This window comes from Marmota flaviventris, chromosome 1, assembly GCF_047511675.1.
Source record: "Marmota flaviventris isolate mMarFla1 chromosome 1, mMarFla1.hap1, whole genome shotgun sequence".
Taxonomy (NCBI): domain Eukaryota; kingdom Metazoa; phylum Chordata; class Mammalia; order Rodentia; family Sciuridae; genus Marmota; species Marmota flaviventris.
The window spans coordinates 168,478,898-168,496,814 of NC_092498.1; the positions used below are offsets into that span (position 1 = coordinate 168,478,898).

Here is a 17,917-nt window from a genome sequence, read left to right on the forward strand (position 1 = left end):
AGAATTTTCCAAGGTGCACATCTGTAGATCAACATGGATCTGTTTATTTAGAGATTTACACAATCTGTAAATCAACTGGCTTTAGTTCAGGGATGAGAGTTAATAGCTTAGTCAAGAAAACTCTCCTATCCATTCTTTAAAAGTTCAACTGAACTCGATTGCAGAGCACAGGATATTCTAATTCCATTGACTCTGTAAAGGAGAAATAACAGAACAAAGAAAAACTGACCCCAAGATTGTGGCATGGCATCTCCTCAGCATGTAGCAGTACTTGTGCATCCAATGATGACATTTAGAGATATTCCCTCTCCGTCTCCCCCTCCCTTTCTCTTTTTCTCCCTCTCTCCCTCTCTCTCCCTCCTCCCACACCCCTCATACACAAACACACACAATAACAGAAAAGGTACCTCAGACTCAAAGCTTCTGTTGGGTCTGCAAATACCTTTCCCTTTCAACTATCAACATAGTGACAGTGAACTCTTCAATCCATCCTTCTGTTGTCCCATGGCAGTCCCAGAGAATTCACAGAGAAATGGCATGGAAGCAAAATACAGTTTTATAATGTTAAGTACCACACTAAGTTCTGATTCAGGAAACAAAATCCTCTAAGAAAATGTGACCTTTATGAGCCAATTTGTTTCTCTCCTCTTTAAATATTAAGGTGCAATATCTGAAGCACTAATTCTGCCTTGTGTTCATCCCTATGCTTTGTGAAATAATTCTCCAGTTATCTAGTTTCTCTGGGCCATTATTTCCATTGAGAACTTGGAACACCCCACCACTCAGCTCTGGGTCCATCCTCAGGATAATCGTCAATGCCCCCTTCCCATATGAAGAAGCCTTCCCTCTCTCTTGGGTCTCTGGGCCTCTTTTAAAGCATTTTAATTGTATCTTTTAATTGGAAGTAATCCCCCGGTACTGGGGATTGAACAACTCAGGGGCACTTTCCCAGAGTTACATCCCTGACACTTTTATTTTTTGTTTTGAGATAAGGACTCAATAAGTTGCCGAGGCTAGCCTCAAACATTCCTGCCTCCACCTCCCAAGTTGCTGGGATTACAGGCACATAACACCACCCCTGGCTACTCTGCTTTTTTTTTTAATAGATCTATGTACATAGCATTTTCCCTGGTTCTTATGGCAAGGACTGGGATCTACTCATTTTTGTAACCACAAAGATTCTAACAAGTCAGCTGAGTATTTAAGGCTCTATTGATCAAGATTCATTATACTATTGGTAACAAAATCTCTACCTGAACTGGTTTCTACAAGTTTTAGGAAATACAGAGGTAGTCAGGCTTCAGGTCTGGTGTAATCAAGACTGGTTCCATGGACTTGCCATTCACATTGGCTTCCTTTACAGTTATTATTGTATTATTTGGATATTTAGTCATGCCAGTATGGTGCTAAACATTTTTACGTGAACTCTCTCACTTAATCCAATTAAATGTAAATCCTATTAAATTTATACCTAAAACATGTACTTTTATCACAACAAGTAAAGTAACAAGTTCAGAGAGTAAGGTGACCAAAGTCCAATGCTGGAAATGGAACCCAGGCAATCTATCTAAAACCTGGTTCTCTCAAGGACCATTAATGATAGATAACTGAGGACACCCATAATCCCAGAGACCTGGGAGGCTGAGGGAAGAGGATCACATGTTTAAGGCCAGCCTCAGCAACTTAGCCAAGACCCTGTTCCAAATTTAAAAATAAAAAGGGCAGGGGATACAGTTCAGTGGTAGAGCAACCCTCAACTGGTTCAATCCCCAGTACCAGATGGGGGCTGGGCAGACAATCAAGCAGGAACTAAGTAAACAAGCTCTGCCTACACCACATTGCCAGTTCTCATAGAAACCCTTTGAACAGGTGGCACATCAGATGGAAAGGGAAAAACTGGGACTGACAGAATTACAAAGTAAGTGTCATGTAGGAATGTCACAAATATCCTACAGTGAGGGTGAGAAATGCCTAATAAGTATTGAGAAGGTATTCAAGGTTGTCATCAAGTTGAGACTTTCTCATTGAAGTTCATCAGAAGCACTGAATGAGACTTGAAAAGGGAATGACTTTCTCATATATACAGGTTTCAAAGTTGTTCAATAAAGAATCCATAACTGTCCTCAGATCCCCATTTGTTCACAGAGTTAGGCACTAGACACTAGAGTTGACTTTATTTTTTTTTTTTTTTTTTGAGAGAGAGAGAGAGAGAGAGAGAGAGAGAGGATTTTATTATTTATTTTTTAGTTTTCGGCGGACACAACATCTTTATTTGTATGTGGTGCTGAGGATCGAACCCAGGCCGCACGCATGCCAGGCGAGCACGCTACCGCTTGAGCCACATCCCCAGCCCCCTACAGTTGACTTTAAAAAGAGAGAGAGAGAGAGAGAGAGAGAAAATTTTTTTTTTAATATTTATTTTTTAGTTTTCAGTGGACACAACATCTTTATTTTTATGTGATGCTGAGGATCGAACCCAGCACCCCACACATTGAACCACATCCCCAGCCCCAACAGTTGACTTTTATTATGACTTTGGAGTTAGTCTGCCTTAGTTCAACCACAATTATGCCACTTTCTAACTGTAATTTTGGATAAATGCCCTCCTCTCTGAGCCTTAAAAAAATAAATAATAATGGGGCTGTGGGGCATGGTGGTATATGCCTATAATCCCAGTAGCTCAGGGAGCTGAGGCAGGAGGACCACAAGTTCAAGGCCAGTCTTAGCAACATAGCAAAGCCATTAGCAACTTAGCAATGCCCTTTCTCAAAACAAAAAGGACTGAGAATGTGGTTCAGTGGTTAAGCACCCTGGGTTCAATCCTACAGTACCAAAAAAAAAAAAAAAATGGGGCAAATACTAACAGTATCTACTTGACAGGATTATCATGTGAATTAAATGAAGTATCATATGAAAGACCTTCGGTACAGTGTTTGGCACCCAATAAACACTCTTACTTACAATTATTCCATTTAGGGTATATATGGGAAGTGCTTTGAAAGAATCATTTTTATTTTTATCAAGAGAACATAATGGGGTCTGGGGTTGTGGCTCAGCGGTACAGCGCTCATCTAGCATGTGCGAAGTGCTGGGTTCGATCCTCAGCACCACATAAAAATAAATAAAATAAAGGCATTGTGCCCAATTACTGTCCAAATACAACTAAAAAAAGTATTTAAAAAATATAGAACATAATGTAGTTGGGCAGATATGCTAAATGGAAAAATGATTCACAGAACTTACATGCTTCCCTGAGAGAGGAAAGAGCCCAGAAAGTATCCCAACCCCACTCCTCACCCCAACCCCTTCAGGAAGCCCTCCACTGGCTGGATATTAATTGTATGCTGCACCTACTCTCCTGGACTTTGGCTAGGCTTCTACAGAATAGAGAGAAAGGTCATATTAGCATCTGTGGCTCTTCCAGAAAGGTAAATAAATTGGGCAGGAAGTTTCCCTCCTAGACCAAAGTTCATGCTCAGGAATTCTAAGATACTTGTCAATTGCTCATGGAAAAGGAGGTCTGTCCTGGTGTTTTCCTTATTTACTGTCTACATAGAAAAAGGAAGTGGGCCCAGTAATTTTCATGAGATGGCAAGGGATAGAAGGACTTCTTATACTCCTTTAGAGCCTTCTCCAATCCTTCACACATAACTGGGAGCACAGTAGATGGTCGATTAATCCTTACTTGAAAACTCACCAAAATCCTCTGTTCCTTCTTCTATCACAAATGGCTAGAGCACAAATGAACTTGGGGTATTAGATTTCACTCACAATTACAAAGTGAAATAGACTTTTCTGAGGTGAACTGGGAATGTTGGCACCCATGGATGAACATAGTGAAATAAAAGTCCTGTGTGAAGATATTTAAATATGAACTTTATTATGACACTCAAACTATGAAAACTCTTTCAAGGTATCTTATTCCTGAAGGTGGGCTAAAATCTACCTATAGTAGCTTGTACCTGAATGCATTTAGTAAATCCAGTATACACACCATCAAAAGTTTCCACCTTACCAACTATCATCAAAATCCTGGCACATGTTCCCTGCCCCTCAGCATAAACTGAATAGCAGTGAGCTGAAAACATGTCTCACCTTACCAAATGCTCATTCATTTCAGTAACTACAAGGAACTACCTCCTCCTGATTCATGTGCTATATTAATATTAAATGGCAGATTCTTGATCCAAATACCCTTAGATGCCCTTGGAGTTAAGCATATGGATGAGGTAGTGAAGTGTTGTGCACAATTTAGGTTATGCACAGTTTTCTGGGGAAAATTATGACATTTTCAAATGGTTTCTCAAAACACCCATGGCTTCCCAAAGTTAAAAATCACAGGCACAAGTTTAAACTTTGTGAGAAGGCAAATTTTATTTATTATTTGCTACATTTCTAAATCTGGCCATCAAGTGCATCACTCCAACTTATTTCCACTGGTCTCTGGATTCATAGGGAACTTTTATGTTATTTCACATAAATATTTCGTAAAGCTTTTTCCTAAGGAACATCAGTGAATTTTAATTTCTCTCTATTCCTTTTCAGATAATATATACTAAAGAGCCAATAGTTTTTAGAACTCAAGCTGTTATACTTTAAAATAGAAGACATCAAATTTTAACATACCTACTTCTAAAAGTTTGCTGATCCTACCTCACACCAAAATCCCATGCACTTGGAGACCCAAATTCTTATTGAAACTAAGGGAGCTTATAGGAAGTGGAGAAATTTTTAAAATTCCACAAAGGATGCAATCCACCATTATAAAAATGTTATGGGGGGTGCTGAGGTTGTGGCTCAGTAGTAGAGCATTTGCCTAGCATGTGGTTCGATCCTCAGCACCATATAAAAATAAATAAGTAAAGGTATTTTTTAAAAGATACTGTTTAAAAAAAGTTATGTGGGTCTATTGGAATATGATAGCAGGAACTGATTATAGTTTCAACTGATACAACTTTGGGAATTTCTCTAGTGAGCAAAATAGAGATTGGCAAGATGGATATAAAGGTCAAGAGATTCCAGGAGTCAACTGAAGTTGACTATAGACAGAAATGGCTATAGACAGAGTAACAAATTAAATTTCCAAGCTCTGAAAGTCTTACTTGTTTGGTCTTGGTTTTCTAATAACTGAAATAGGCTAGCTTCCAATTATGTGTTTCACAAACACTTTCCCAAGAACGGCTGTCATTTCCTCCTAGCACCTTACCCACAGACTCCCTGGTAGAGAATCTACTCACCATGCGCCTTTCCCAGACAGACCCATGTATAGTTCTGCGGAGGGTGTGCAGGACTTATGACTCACTCCCTTGCCCACAACTGACTGGACCTAGAATAGACTCTGGATTCAAGCTGGGCCAGCCAGATTTTCTGTTCTTTACATTTGAAATCGCAACAGAGCAACTTTAAAAGGCAGTCCCTGAAGGACACTTGTATGGAGAACACAAATATGCTTCCCTTGAGTGGTTACTTTCTCATAAGAGTTATATAAAAACGGATATAAGGAGAAAGAGAGATAACAGAGAGGAGAGAAAGAGAGTGGGAAAGAGAAAGAAAAAAAAACTGACTTTGACTGTTTTCCTGATTATCTTTCAACTAACCCCTGATTCTAGCCCCTCATGATACCTCTAAGGGTCTGGGAAGATTCCTTCTGTGTCCCCAGTAAATCCCCGCTTGAATGGGTTTCTGCTACTTGCAACTGCATTCTCCCTTAAACAAATGATGCCTGAATGAATTAAATGAATGGTCTGGATTTTCAAAGAGAAGAAAGAATTTCATAGGGGATAACTGCTGTGAGAGGCAGAAATCAGGAAGGCTGAGACCCAAGAAAAGAATATCTGATTTTCAGACACAAGATGTGAAATTATTCAAAAGGCAAAGCCTAAAATAGATGTGTGATCACTGTAGTAAGGTCAGAAACCAACTAAAGAGGAAGCTGAGAGGTGTCAGCTGAGGGAGTCCTGCACCAGATGCAGGCAAGGCACCCACAAGTTCCTGAAGATGGAAGCAAGATCAGGGAGAGTTCTATTTGGATCAGTGAGCCCATCCTCATTAAAGTCCATTACCCCCAAATAGACAGCTGCCCCACCCCTCAAGCTTTGCTCTTGTTAATCCAGGGAATCTGTCAGACATAACCAACTTGAAAGAATCTTCCAGGCCCTGAATTATATATAGGTCCTGAGAGATAATTGCTTTCATTCCTCTGTCATCTATGGTTTAAAATTTTAAAAGGCTTGAAGTTTATCAAGATGGGTTTCCAAGGTAGGAGTGTTCCTTAGGTGTTCTTCCCTGCTCATTCACTTGACAAGGATTAATTTGCTACCTCTTGCTGCCCTGCCTCTCTGCTGCTCCCTACCACTAGTTCCCTTCCTCGTTCTTGATTTCCATCCTTTCTGTATGCCTCTTCAACAGTGTCCTAACAGTTAGGCAGCACACTGCTACTACCGTTGTATATGAGAACTTCCATTTCAGCACCAAGCTCTTTGGTTTTCAAGTAAATCTGCTCTCTTCCTCTTCATGACAGAGGGCACAGTATTAGAGCTATACCCACCTGAAATCAAATCCCAATTCTATCTCACAGTGAGGCCTCAGGCAGCCCACTTCATCTCTCTGCCTTGTTTCTTGTCTATAAAATGAGACACCACATGTCTTGCAAGACTGGTGAGCTCACACATGACGAGAAACTAGCAAATTCCTGGAAGAAAAAGAGTGCTCAAAATGCTTATTCCTCCTTCCTTTCAAGATCAATGCCAAAGGTGGACAAAAAAACACCATTTAAAAGAAGAGTGGAAGCACACAGGAATTATAATTTAAAAAGTCATTTCATTTCCTTAATGAGTTGTTCATTTCCTTATAAGAAAGACAACTATTTTATCAAGTGTCTATTTTAAAAGAAGTCAAGAATCATAATTACTAGTCCAGCCCAAGATTGGAAAAAGAGAAAAAGAAGACATCATTGACGATTCTTTCCCATACAATAATGAATTGGGTATTAGTTTTTATATTATCACTTAAAAAAAAAACAACTTGATCATCTCTGCACAAAGTGAAAGAAAGGCATTGAGCAAAGGCAATATATATAATGTATAATTTATATATATATATATATATATATATATATATATATATATATATATAAAATGAATTAGAGTGATCATCTGGTTAACTCAGTATTTCAACCTTGTAGGCATGGACATTCTGGGCCAGATAATGCCCGGGGCTACCCTGTGCATTGTACCATTTCTACCAGCACCCCTGCCTCTACCCACTAGATGCCACTAGCAGACTTTCCTCCCTCCCCCAAGTTGTGACAGTCAAAAAAAAAAAATCCCCAGAGATTTCCAGATGTTCCCTGAGGGAGAAGGACAGGACTAAATTACCCCAGGTAAGAACCACCAAGTTAACTTGATCAATGTATGTAGCCAAATCAGACAGTTCGAGCTCATCCATGGGTTATAAGATGGGAAGTAGCTGGCTCGGTTTTTACATCTCTCTCTAGACCTTTCCTATTGGAAAACAAAATGGCTGCACGGCGCTTCCAAGATACAATCAAATGTTGGCTTCACAGAGAAACAGAGAAGAAATTGCACATGCCAGAATTGCTTGTCAGGCTGCCCCAGCTCCTGGCTGCATGCCCACACTCTGCTGAAAAACCCACTTCCCAAACTTTTGAAAATGCTTTCCACAGCTTTCAGAACCTGACCTTTAAAGCAGCTTTATCTGTGGGGTGTGTGTGTGTGAAATAGATTTATAATTTTCTATACTCCTGCAAAGCCAAATGACTTATTGAGTCCAAATGCCAACTGGGGGTGGTAGGAATTTGCACACAGATGTCAATGGGCTCCAACACAACAACACGAGGACTCCACCTGCAACTAATTATAGAAACTCAACTTGCACTCTGGCCAGAAGAGAACCCTCCCCATCTGTGTTGGCTGATAAAAATCACCCTGTTAACTTTTCTCCTGTCAACATAGACTTGCTTCTTAAAATTCTGAGAATGTTGTCTATAGGGAATTTTATTAGGCAGTGAATGTTTTGAGCGTGACCACTCCCCCTGCCTTCCCCTCCCTAAGCTTGGTTTCAATAAGTACTTTTGGCACAGTGAGACTAAAATTATCTATTCATTCAAATAGTCCGAAATGTTTTCTTTGGTTGCTTGTGTGCTATTGTGATCCCATTACCCAAATCAAGTGATCCAGAAAGAAAATGAGAGGTGGAAATCATTTAGATCTCCAACGCCCAGCATACAAGAACATTTCCTTTCCTCTCATTAGCCAAGTCTTCCAGAAGAAAACTTGGGAATGAAAATCTGTAAAGCTAGCTACTAATGTGGTGCATATGGCTGATTCTAGGGCTAGCTGCAAGAGATTATTGAGGCAAAAGCCAGCTGACATCTGTGACAAAGATATATAGCTTACTTCAAATCATTCTCCTCATTCTAGCAAAAAGAAACCAACTGTTGGCTCTGGGCCACCTCATTCATCTTCAGAACCAAAGAAGTTCTCACCTATCTACAAAAGACATTTATAATTTTAGTCCTGTCTAAGCAGGCCTTTGCCTTAGTCTGGACCAAAGTTCTTCCCAATTTCTAGAAAGGGAGACAAAAGTTATACCTGAAGAGCTAGGAAAGACTGTCTTGAGATGGAAGATGAATTTTTGTTGTTCTTTTACAAAATGGCATGCTGAGTTATATTGTGCTGCTAAACTGCTTTATAGTATGCACTTCTAAACCATGTGCCTATATAACATTAGGGAAACATACACATGCACACATACTTCAACTCAGAGTTAAAATGAAAACAACTTGCATTTAGCTGCGACATATGATTGAAGAGAACGCCCAACCGACAGTGACTTAAACAGCTAGAAATTTATTTCCTCACATGACTAGAAGTCTGGAGGCAGGCCATTTCTGGTGCTGGTGCAACTGCTCAGAGATGGCAGGGCATATGTCTCTGTGCTTATCTTGGCCTTTATTTCATGCTTACAATATGGCTGACACAGCTCCAGGCATCACAACAACACTTGAGATGGCAAAGAATGGGGAGGAGCATTGCTGGTGATATGTATTCCTTTTATCAGGAAAAAAAAAACTTTTCCAGATTCTCTCAGATTTTTACTTGGATTTCCTTGGCCAGATACTTAAGAAAGAGAAGAAAAGAACCTGAAACTGAGCTATTAATCAGGCCACTGTGGAAGGCCCAGCCGCTGAAGGACATTAAAAGTGCTCATCCCCCTCACAGGTCTCCTTGAATGTCTCACTTCCAGGGATGCTCCCGAAGCCAAGCAACCTTTCCAAAGTAGGACCTTAAGCCCTTAGATCTAAGAATACTTATAGTGTTCTAACAGATGGGATTGTTAATGCATAAATCCCTCTCTGCCTTGGCAAGAAGTAGATTTCCTCTATACCACTGACTTTAGATTTGGCCACGTGACATGTTTTAGTCAACAGCAGGTTAGTGTACATAGTGTAAGCAGAGGCTTTAAACATGTTTGTGGGGTTGGCTGGACACTTGGCATCCATGATCTACCATGAGAGGATGAATCCCTGAATAGCTACTGTTCTAAGGAGAACATGGAGACACATGGGACATACCTAAACCCAATTTGCAGTTCTGAGCCTGGTGTCCAGAGTCCAGAGATCAACCAAGTCACAGCCATCTGAAAAAATATGTAAGGGAGAGATAAACACTTGTCTTTTTAAGACAATAGGTTTGGGGATGGCTTGATATGCAGCATTATTGCACAATAGCCCTCTGATACATAGACACTTAGTTTAAGATAAACTTCCATGGTTAAGTAAGATTGGGAAATTGCTGGATGAAGCAAATTTAATAAACATTATTTAACTTCAGAGTATGAGCATTTCACATACGGACACATTGCATTAATTTGTGAGGACTACCAGAACAAAGTACCACAAGTAGGGAGGTTTAAACAACAGAGTTTTATTATCTCACAGTTCAGGAGACTAGAAGTCCAAGAACAAGGTGTCAGCAGGGTTGGTTGCTTCTGAGAGCTGTGAGGAAAGGATCTGTTCATCCTGCTCTCCTTGGTTTACACTACAAAGTCATCTTCTTCCAGTGTGTCTCCATATCACCTTCTATCTGTGCATGTCTTTCTTTGTGTCCAAATTTCTCCTCATCACAAGGACACCAATAAAATTGGATTAAAGCCCATGCTTAAAACTTCATTTTTAACTTGACTATCTCTGTAAAGACCCTATCCCCAAATAAGGCCACATCCTAAAATACTAGACATTAGGAATCCAACATATCTTTTTTTTTTGAGGAGGAGGAGATACAATTCAACCCAGAATATATGCATTATGAATATGCAGAAGAAACATTTCCGATATGTGTGTCTTAAGTTTATTTGACAAGAAAATCTGCTTCGGAAAAAGTCTCTTCCTGGACACACTTTGAAAATATTGGCTTTGAGGGATTCATGGTTTCTCAGACTAATAGTACAAAGATAGGATCCTGGAAGAAGGTTTAGGGATAAATCAGGTGTATCTAAGGAGTGAGTATATTTGTCTTAGCCCATTTTCTGTTGCTATAAGAAAATCCTGGAGACTATTCATGTTATAAAGAAAATAGGTTTTAATTACCTTATAACTCTGAAGATCCAAGAGTTTAATGCCAGTAACTTCTCAGCTTCTGGTAAGGGCCCCATTACAGACGGTATCACATGAAAGAAACATGTGCATGAATGATGATTGGATGCATGTGGAAGAGACCAAAACCCCAGGGGTAAACTTGGTTTGTAACAACCTGATCTCATGGTAATTAATCCGGTCCCTCAGGATCCAATTCTCTTCTATGAGAATCCATTTCCAAAAGCCCTAGCCCAGTTATTGAGAAAGACATTAATCCATTTATGAGGGTAGAAGCCACATGACCTAATTATCCCTTAAGAAGCCCTCCACTTCTCAACAGTTATGTTAGGGACCAAGCTTCCAGCCCATGGACCTTTGGGGAACAAACCACATCCAAACCATAGCGACATCTACATCTCACCCACAAACCTGATGGGACCCAACACATCTAGGCTCCGTCCTCAATTCCACATAGTGACTGTGGCTACGTTTATCTGCCAATAGACAACTTACTGTAATGCAATTAAAATCTCACCACCTTCTCAAAGAGATAAGATAAATTCTATCACTTGCTTCCAATTGATACAACTCCTCATATCTGGGCACTCACAATAGAATGAGTATTTTAGAAGAAAGTTGGAAGACTCCTATCGAAATGACCCTGCTATTGTAAAAATTAAAGAAACAATAATAATGAAGGAAACACCAAAATGTGATCCCTCTTGACCTTTTCAAGTTTCAAAATACAAATGAATACATCATATGTTGAAACTAAGTTAAAGTTCATATTAATATTGATTTAGAGTACATTCTTTCCTATTGTGTGAAGCCAGAAATAGAAATTATCACATAACTAGTGCTTAAAGGCTGTAACATTCCCCAGACAGGTTTACTTACATTTCTTGGGTTACATTTCCCAATGACCTTGTCCCACTTCTGCACAAGATGAGTAAATATTAGAACTAGCACAATCTCCTAGTGTGTGATGCTATTTATAATCATGCAGAGCCTTGGCTAGCCACGTACAACCTAGGAAAATGTCTAAAAATTGCTTTATTGTATACCTAATTTAGGGAAACAATCCATTAAAAAATACAAAGTTAATAGTTGCACAAAATATCCAAGAATATGAAAAGTCAATAATCTACATGCAATACAAATCCTATGAACTTTCTGTTTGTTTAGTTTTTGAGATGGCATATCACTACATGGGTAGGTTCCACATAGGCCTATAACACAGGGACAGATTCAACATCCTCCCTGAGATCTGGAGTTGGGTTCCACTCCCTTGGACAGAACCATAAGGACTTCAAAAATCTACTACATAGAAACAGTTGAGTGAAAGTCCTCTAAATACTGCACCTAGGGGAAAGTGTCTGTGCTAGTCAGTATTAAATTGACAGAACTAAAAATTTCATATATAAGAGCACCTGAGTTTCCTCACTTCCACCCTGTAATGGGCCTGCCTCCCATTTCTCTTCACATGGTACAGTTCAAAACATTTTTGGTCATCTGAATTTGGGTCAGTGAAATTCTGATTATCTAAATACCCCCAGAAGACTGCATGTAGATGCAGTCTCCAGTTGTTGTGCATAAGAAACCATAATCAGATGTTCCTCAACTCTTTTGTGTTGTTTCTTCCATTCTTCCCTATAGAAAAAGTTTCTGTGTGGGGTTACCCCCCCAAAAGGAAAGTATCGTAAGTTATGGTAAATGAAAGTCCTATGGTCTGAATAAGTGTCCCCCAAATGGTCAAGTGTTAAAGGCTTGGTCCCCAAGGTGGTGCTGCTGAGAGGGGGTGAAACCTTAAGAAGTGGGGCCTTATGGGGGTCTTTAGGTCACTGGGGACAGCAGCTTCTTCCTTTTTCTCTTTTGCATTCCATCCAAGGAGCAAGTAATTTGCTCCTTCCTATACTCCCCATCATTGCCATTGACAGTATCCACCAGAAACCCAAAGCAATAAGTGCACCTAATCTTTGAACTAGAATCTCCAAAGCTGTGAGCCAAAATAAAACTTTTCTCTTCATAAATTAATTATCTCAGGTATTTCATTATAGTGACAGAATGTTAACACGGGTAGAAATCCTAAACAGCGTAAAAACCATTTCTAGGAAAAATAAGTAAGTTCCTAATCTAGAATAAAAATTCTAATTAAAATCCCTTCCTTTGTTGGGGACAGGGGACAAGTTCTCACTATGTAACCAAGGCTGGACTCCAATTTATAATCCTCCAGCCTTGGCTTTCCAAGTAACTGGGATTAAAGGCATGCACTGCCATACCCAACTCTAAATCATATTCTTAATCATCCTATCAAATCTAACCATGCTTTTCACCTAACATCTATGAAGTATGATCTCCCTCACTTCTGTCTTAAGAAACATGAGACAGTTCAAGGGGAATTGTGGATATGACCTTATTTTAAACTGTACTAACCCTCATGAAATGAATCAGTGGTTTAAAAAAATGTTTATTAAAAAAGGCAAAAATAAAATATTTTTGTGTCACTAAAATTTACTTTTATTTTCTTTATGTCATCCATATTTATTATTTGTGAATGCCATAGAAGACATACATTGGCGCTATGGCACATCATGAAATTTATAAATAAATATATATATATATATATATATATATATATATATATATATATATATATAATTGGTAGTCTGTGCTCAAGAATAAATTTAAAGGTGAAAGCATGAGAAAAAAATGTTATTAGGGAGCAGATGGTTTAAGAGATTAGCTTTCAAACTTTTTGTCACTATGTGCATCAATCCTAAACCACTTTCAAAAAAAACAACTAAAGAATAATAACCAATTCAGAACAGAGAGGAAACGTACATGACAGTAACAGGTCCAAAAGGAGTGCGGCAAAGTCAGAAACAGCAGAAGTGGTAGTGAAGAGCATTCATTTAATTTAGAAGTGAAGAACAAAGATTTAGGTTTCAACTAAAAAAATAAAATCACATCTGAGATGTGATGTTCTGTCAGATAATCAAAGGGATAAGGTCACTGCTTTCTACACACAGAAGGAGAACACAGGGTAGATTTTCAAATAGGTTACAAGGACTTCCATGGGTGCGTGGCTCAAAGGAATGGTAGCCAGGGAAACAGAAAGGAGAGTCCACAGATGACCCCAAAAAAGGCAAAGTGCCTCATTAGGCGAACATAGAAACCAACCTGTCAGAGAATCACTAGGTCAGCCAAATCAGAGTTCTCCCAAATTTCTACAGGAAGTTAAATGATATCTGGGCATGGTTGAACCAAGTGGCATAGCACTCACTACTCCCCACATCTTAGTCCTTCTCTCACTATCTGTAAGAGGTGATGCTGGGGCTTAAATACAATTACATCTGACCCCAAAGCTCTTATGAAAGAGTAGCATATAAAATTGACCTCAAATAATAGGTAGAATTTGAAAACGGAGATTCTCTGGGACTGAAAGAGAAAAGGCAATAAGCAGTGCCAAGGAGGCCGCCAGAGGAAGGAAATGGCAAGAGCCAAAGCACAGAGGTGGGAAACCCTGGGCACATGCAGGAATTAAAGGAGGTGATACAAGATAAGGCTTCCAGAAGGTCCTGCAGACTGAGTCAAGGAAGGAGGCATCATTCTAGAGACCATGAGGAATCACTAAAGGCTTTAAAGAGGGGAATGGCATAACTACAGGTAGACTCTGGGAAACTAATCCAACGAATCTTTCTAAGACATGGAGGATGGATCAAAGAGTAGGGAGATATCTTGCACATAGTAGATAATTAATATTGAATGGATAAAGGCAGAAAGACAGGTTAAAATGTATTGCATTTCTCCAATATAGTATCAAACCCATTCAACCCAATCCCATTTCATATTGTTTATTTTGCTAATCAGAGATCAAATTCCACTCCTTCTAGAAGGAAATGATGCTGCTGGTGCTTTAACAACGACAACAAAAAATCATCAGTCAAATACAGCCCTGGAAATGTTGCTGTTAAAGTATTTATTCTGGCAGAGATTAATATTTTCCTCTTCTATTCACAAGGAGGTACATCTGAACTGCGGTTGTAACTGCTGAAAAAGAAAACAAAATTAACCAAGTATAAAAGTTAGGCAATGAGGAGGGATCCTCCCCCAGAAAAGGTTACTGGAAAATAAGGAAATCATGAGCTTGACCTCATTTTTCCTTTGCTTTCCTGTAGCATCCAAGTCAAACACAAATCAAGCTATAGCCTTCTTGATGATGCCAGACTTTCTTCTGCACAGGTCCTGGAACCATCTGCAAAGCACCAACTGCTCAGTGAGAAACTGAGGCTGAAAAACACTGAGGTAGTCAAAACCTACCTGATTTTCTTCATGGGAAACCCTCATCTGCTCCTTAAGGACAGACATCCGGGCTGCCTCTTCTTTCCTCAGGACTCTTTCCTTCTTAAGCTCAGGACTCCAGAAGGTCTTGATGCTGTTCATGGAAGACCCCAGCTTGCTGTCCTTGATGTCCAGCTCTTTCCGAAGGAGATCGTTCTCTCTCTGGAGCTCCTTGAGCTGGGCTTGAAGGTCTAACATTGTGCTATCTCTTACCTGCCTCAACATGGAGGGGACCTGGTGGTGGTGGTGATGGGATGAGCCACTCAGGCCACCATGTTGATCGGTGTATGAAAGAACATCTGTGTGGGAAAGTCCTGCGGAAGCAATATTGGGACTACTCCCCATGGCTGTGACTCGGCCTCCATATACAGCTCGATTAGTGGCCCTGCCTAGAGTCATGGTGCCCTTTGGGTATGTTGTGGAAGCCACCCCCTCATGATCACTCAGGTACATGGGTCCAGACGTAGCATAGGCTGCATTAAGGGACTGGATATTCTCCATAGACAGGGTCTTGCCTGTTCCTCCCCCTCCCCCACTACTGGTTCTTCTGTGGCCCAAACGAGGAGACCTTGGCAGACGAGGTGATCTGGAAGGGCTGCCTTCCAGATTGGTGATTGTTCTTGCACTTCCATACATTTTTCTTCTATTATGAGGCGCTACTGAAGAGAAGAAATGCTATACCAAGTTGGGGTTTAAGTCAGTATTTCCACTGTTGACCAGGACTTTCACTGCGTTCTTTTCACGGTCTATACCAGAAAATGACTCCAATCAGAGATCTGCAAAGTGAGAAAAGGAATAGTTAAAAACAAACCTCTTTAGAACTCAGACTATAATGGCATTATATTTTTAAATATACTGGTAGAAAAGTGATGATGAGGAAAGGTGGTAGCTCAACAGTCTCATCTGTAACATTTATTGAAAAAAGAAAAATGACCCCAAAACTTTCTTGCTACATGGAAACATTTTTGTAAATTGCCCTCACTCTGCCACCAAACAAGAAAAAGTTCTCAAAACAAAAATGAAATTCTTTTTTTCCTTAGGAAAATGAAGCTCTCCATTTTGATTTCTGCTGTTAGAATTGGGACCTCCCAAAAATTTCACCAAGGGATTCCGCCATCATGGATACCTTGGCAACAAAATAATCCATCCTTAGGGGCATGACCCCAATGACTAAGAAGCTGCTGCTTCCTAAGATGTCAAAATTTGACAAGTATGTTGATCCTTTCTCCTTCTATACCCATTATAGACAGCACTACTCATCACATTCCTCTTTTCCACTAGGTTGAGAAATCTCTACACAACCTTCTAGATGGTTTACCACTAATCAACTGGCATCAACACATGAATTGGAACCTACTGACCACCTTAGAACTAGGTATCTCTAAAAAGTGGCTCAACCAATGAGACATCTAATGTAAGTTCAGATTCTCAATGCTATCACCAGGGAAAACAGTCTTTTCTTTTCCCTTTCATATATACCTTCCAGGTATATATGAGAATTCTTTTCCATGTGAGCTAACCTAGTTGATCTTCACAGTAACCACTTGCCACCTGTACAAAAATAGAATAGGGTAATAGAGTATATACCATGTTTGAGTTTCTGGTCACATAACCCCTACAGAAAAGCAATAGAAGCTCCCTGACATGATGAGTCAATTATGTTAGCACAGACTTTATTTAGCTGGGACTTTAGGGTTCTGATTATTCCTTCAATAGGACTCAAGTGACCTTAATGGGGTACATTGTAGCCTCCTGCTCTTCCTCTTAAGGAATTTTTTTAGTATGATTTCTTTTTCCTCAGGTTTATTTTTTTTCCAATACCCTTTTACCACATTTTTTATTGGTGCATTATAGTTGTACATAATGGTGGGATTTATTGTTACATATTTATACATGCATACAATATAATATAATTTGACCAATGTCACTCCCTAGCACTTGCCCCTCCCTCCCGGCCTCTCACCCTTTGCCCCTTTCCTCTACTGAACTCCCTTTGATTTTCATAAGATCCCCAATCCCCCATCTTTCTTTTCCTTTTTCCTCTCTAGCTTCCACATATAAGAGAAAACATACAACCCTTGACCTTCTATTCCTCAGCTTTATGACAATTAAAAGAACCTATTCCAGACAGGAACAAACTGAGGTTGAAATCACTCTAAAAAGGACTAGTTGAGTTACTTAGGCAAATTATTTATCTGTTATAAGCTTCTACTCTCCAATCAATAAAATGCAGGTAATACTACCTAACTAATGGTATTGTAGGAAATGAGTCATTTTAATTGATAGTGTTTCAATGAGATAAATACATTAAAAGCAATAAAAGGGGTATCTTTTATTTTGACTTGCCTATCATTCATCTTTTCTCCCTTCTCTACATATACTTTCTAGTAATTCTGTCTCTATTTTCCTTAGAGAAGTTGTTTCCATCTCTTTACTAATAGTTCATAGGATTAGGTATGGCTGACTCGCCCTATTCCATCCTAGACAGTGCCAGGGGTGAGAACATGACTTGGGCAATCAACATATTCCATACTCCAGACAAGGGAGCTAGTTTAGGGGTGGAAATGTGATGCCCCTTGGTCCAAAAAGACCCCATACTATGACTTCAGCTAGAAAACTGGGGAAGGTAAGTTCTTTTGCAGCTGGAATGACTTGCTTTCAAGATGGAGCTCTAAGTGCTTCCATATGGACATGGTCTCCCTGAGAGTGAAACTAGTGCAAAATAAAACAGCACTAGACTCTGAAGATGTAAAACCAAACCAGGTGACATCATTTGATCCTCCAGATCCAGCAGTCATTAAAGCTTCATCTCTCTTCAAGCCATTTTAGTTATACATGTCAGGTAGACTGACAGATTAATGACTCCACTTTACCTTTCCTCCATGTTCTTAGCAGTACCCTCCTAATTTGACTCTAATTCGAATCATGTGACCTGTTTGGGCCAATACGTATGATAACATACGTGAACCAAGCAGGGGC

The 17,917-nt window shown here is 39.6% G+C and overlaps 1 protein-coding gene across 1 annotated transcript in view; it reads right to left on the reverse strand.

Moving 5' to 3' along the window:
* The window catches only part of Erc2 (ELKS/RAB6-interacting/CAST family member 2), a 678,261-nt gene extending 662,687 nt beyond the window's left edge, over positions 1 to 15,574 (reverse strand). Inside the window, exon 1 of the mRNA XM_071614554.1 lies at positions 14,918 to 15,574. Coding sequence (XP_071470655.1) covers positions 14,918 to 15,574 — 657 coding nt within the window. The remainder of the gene's footprint in view (positions 1 to 14,917) is intronic.
* Between the last annotated feature and the right edge of the window lie 2,343 nt (positions 15,575 to 17,917).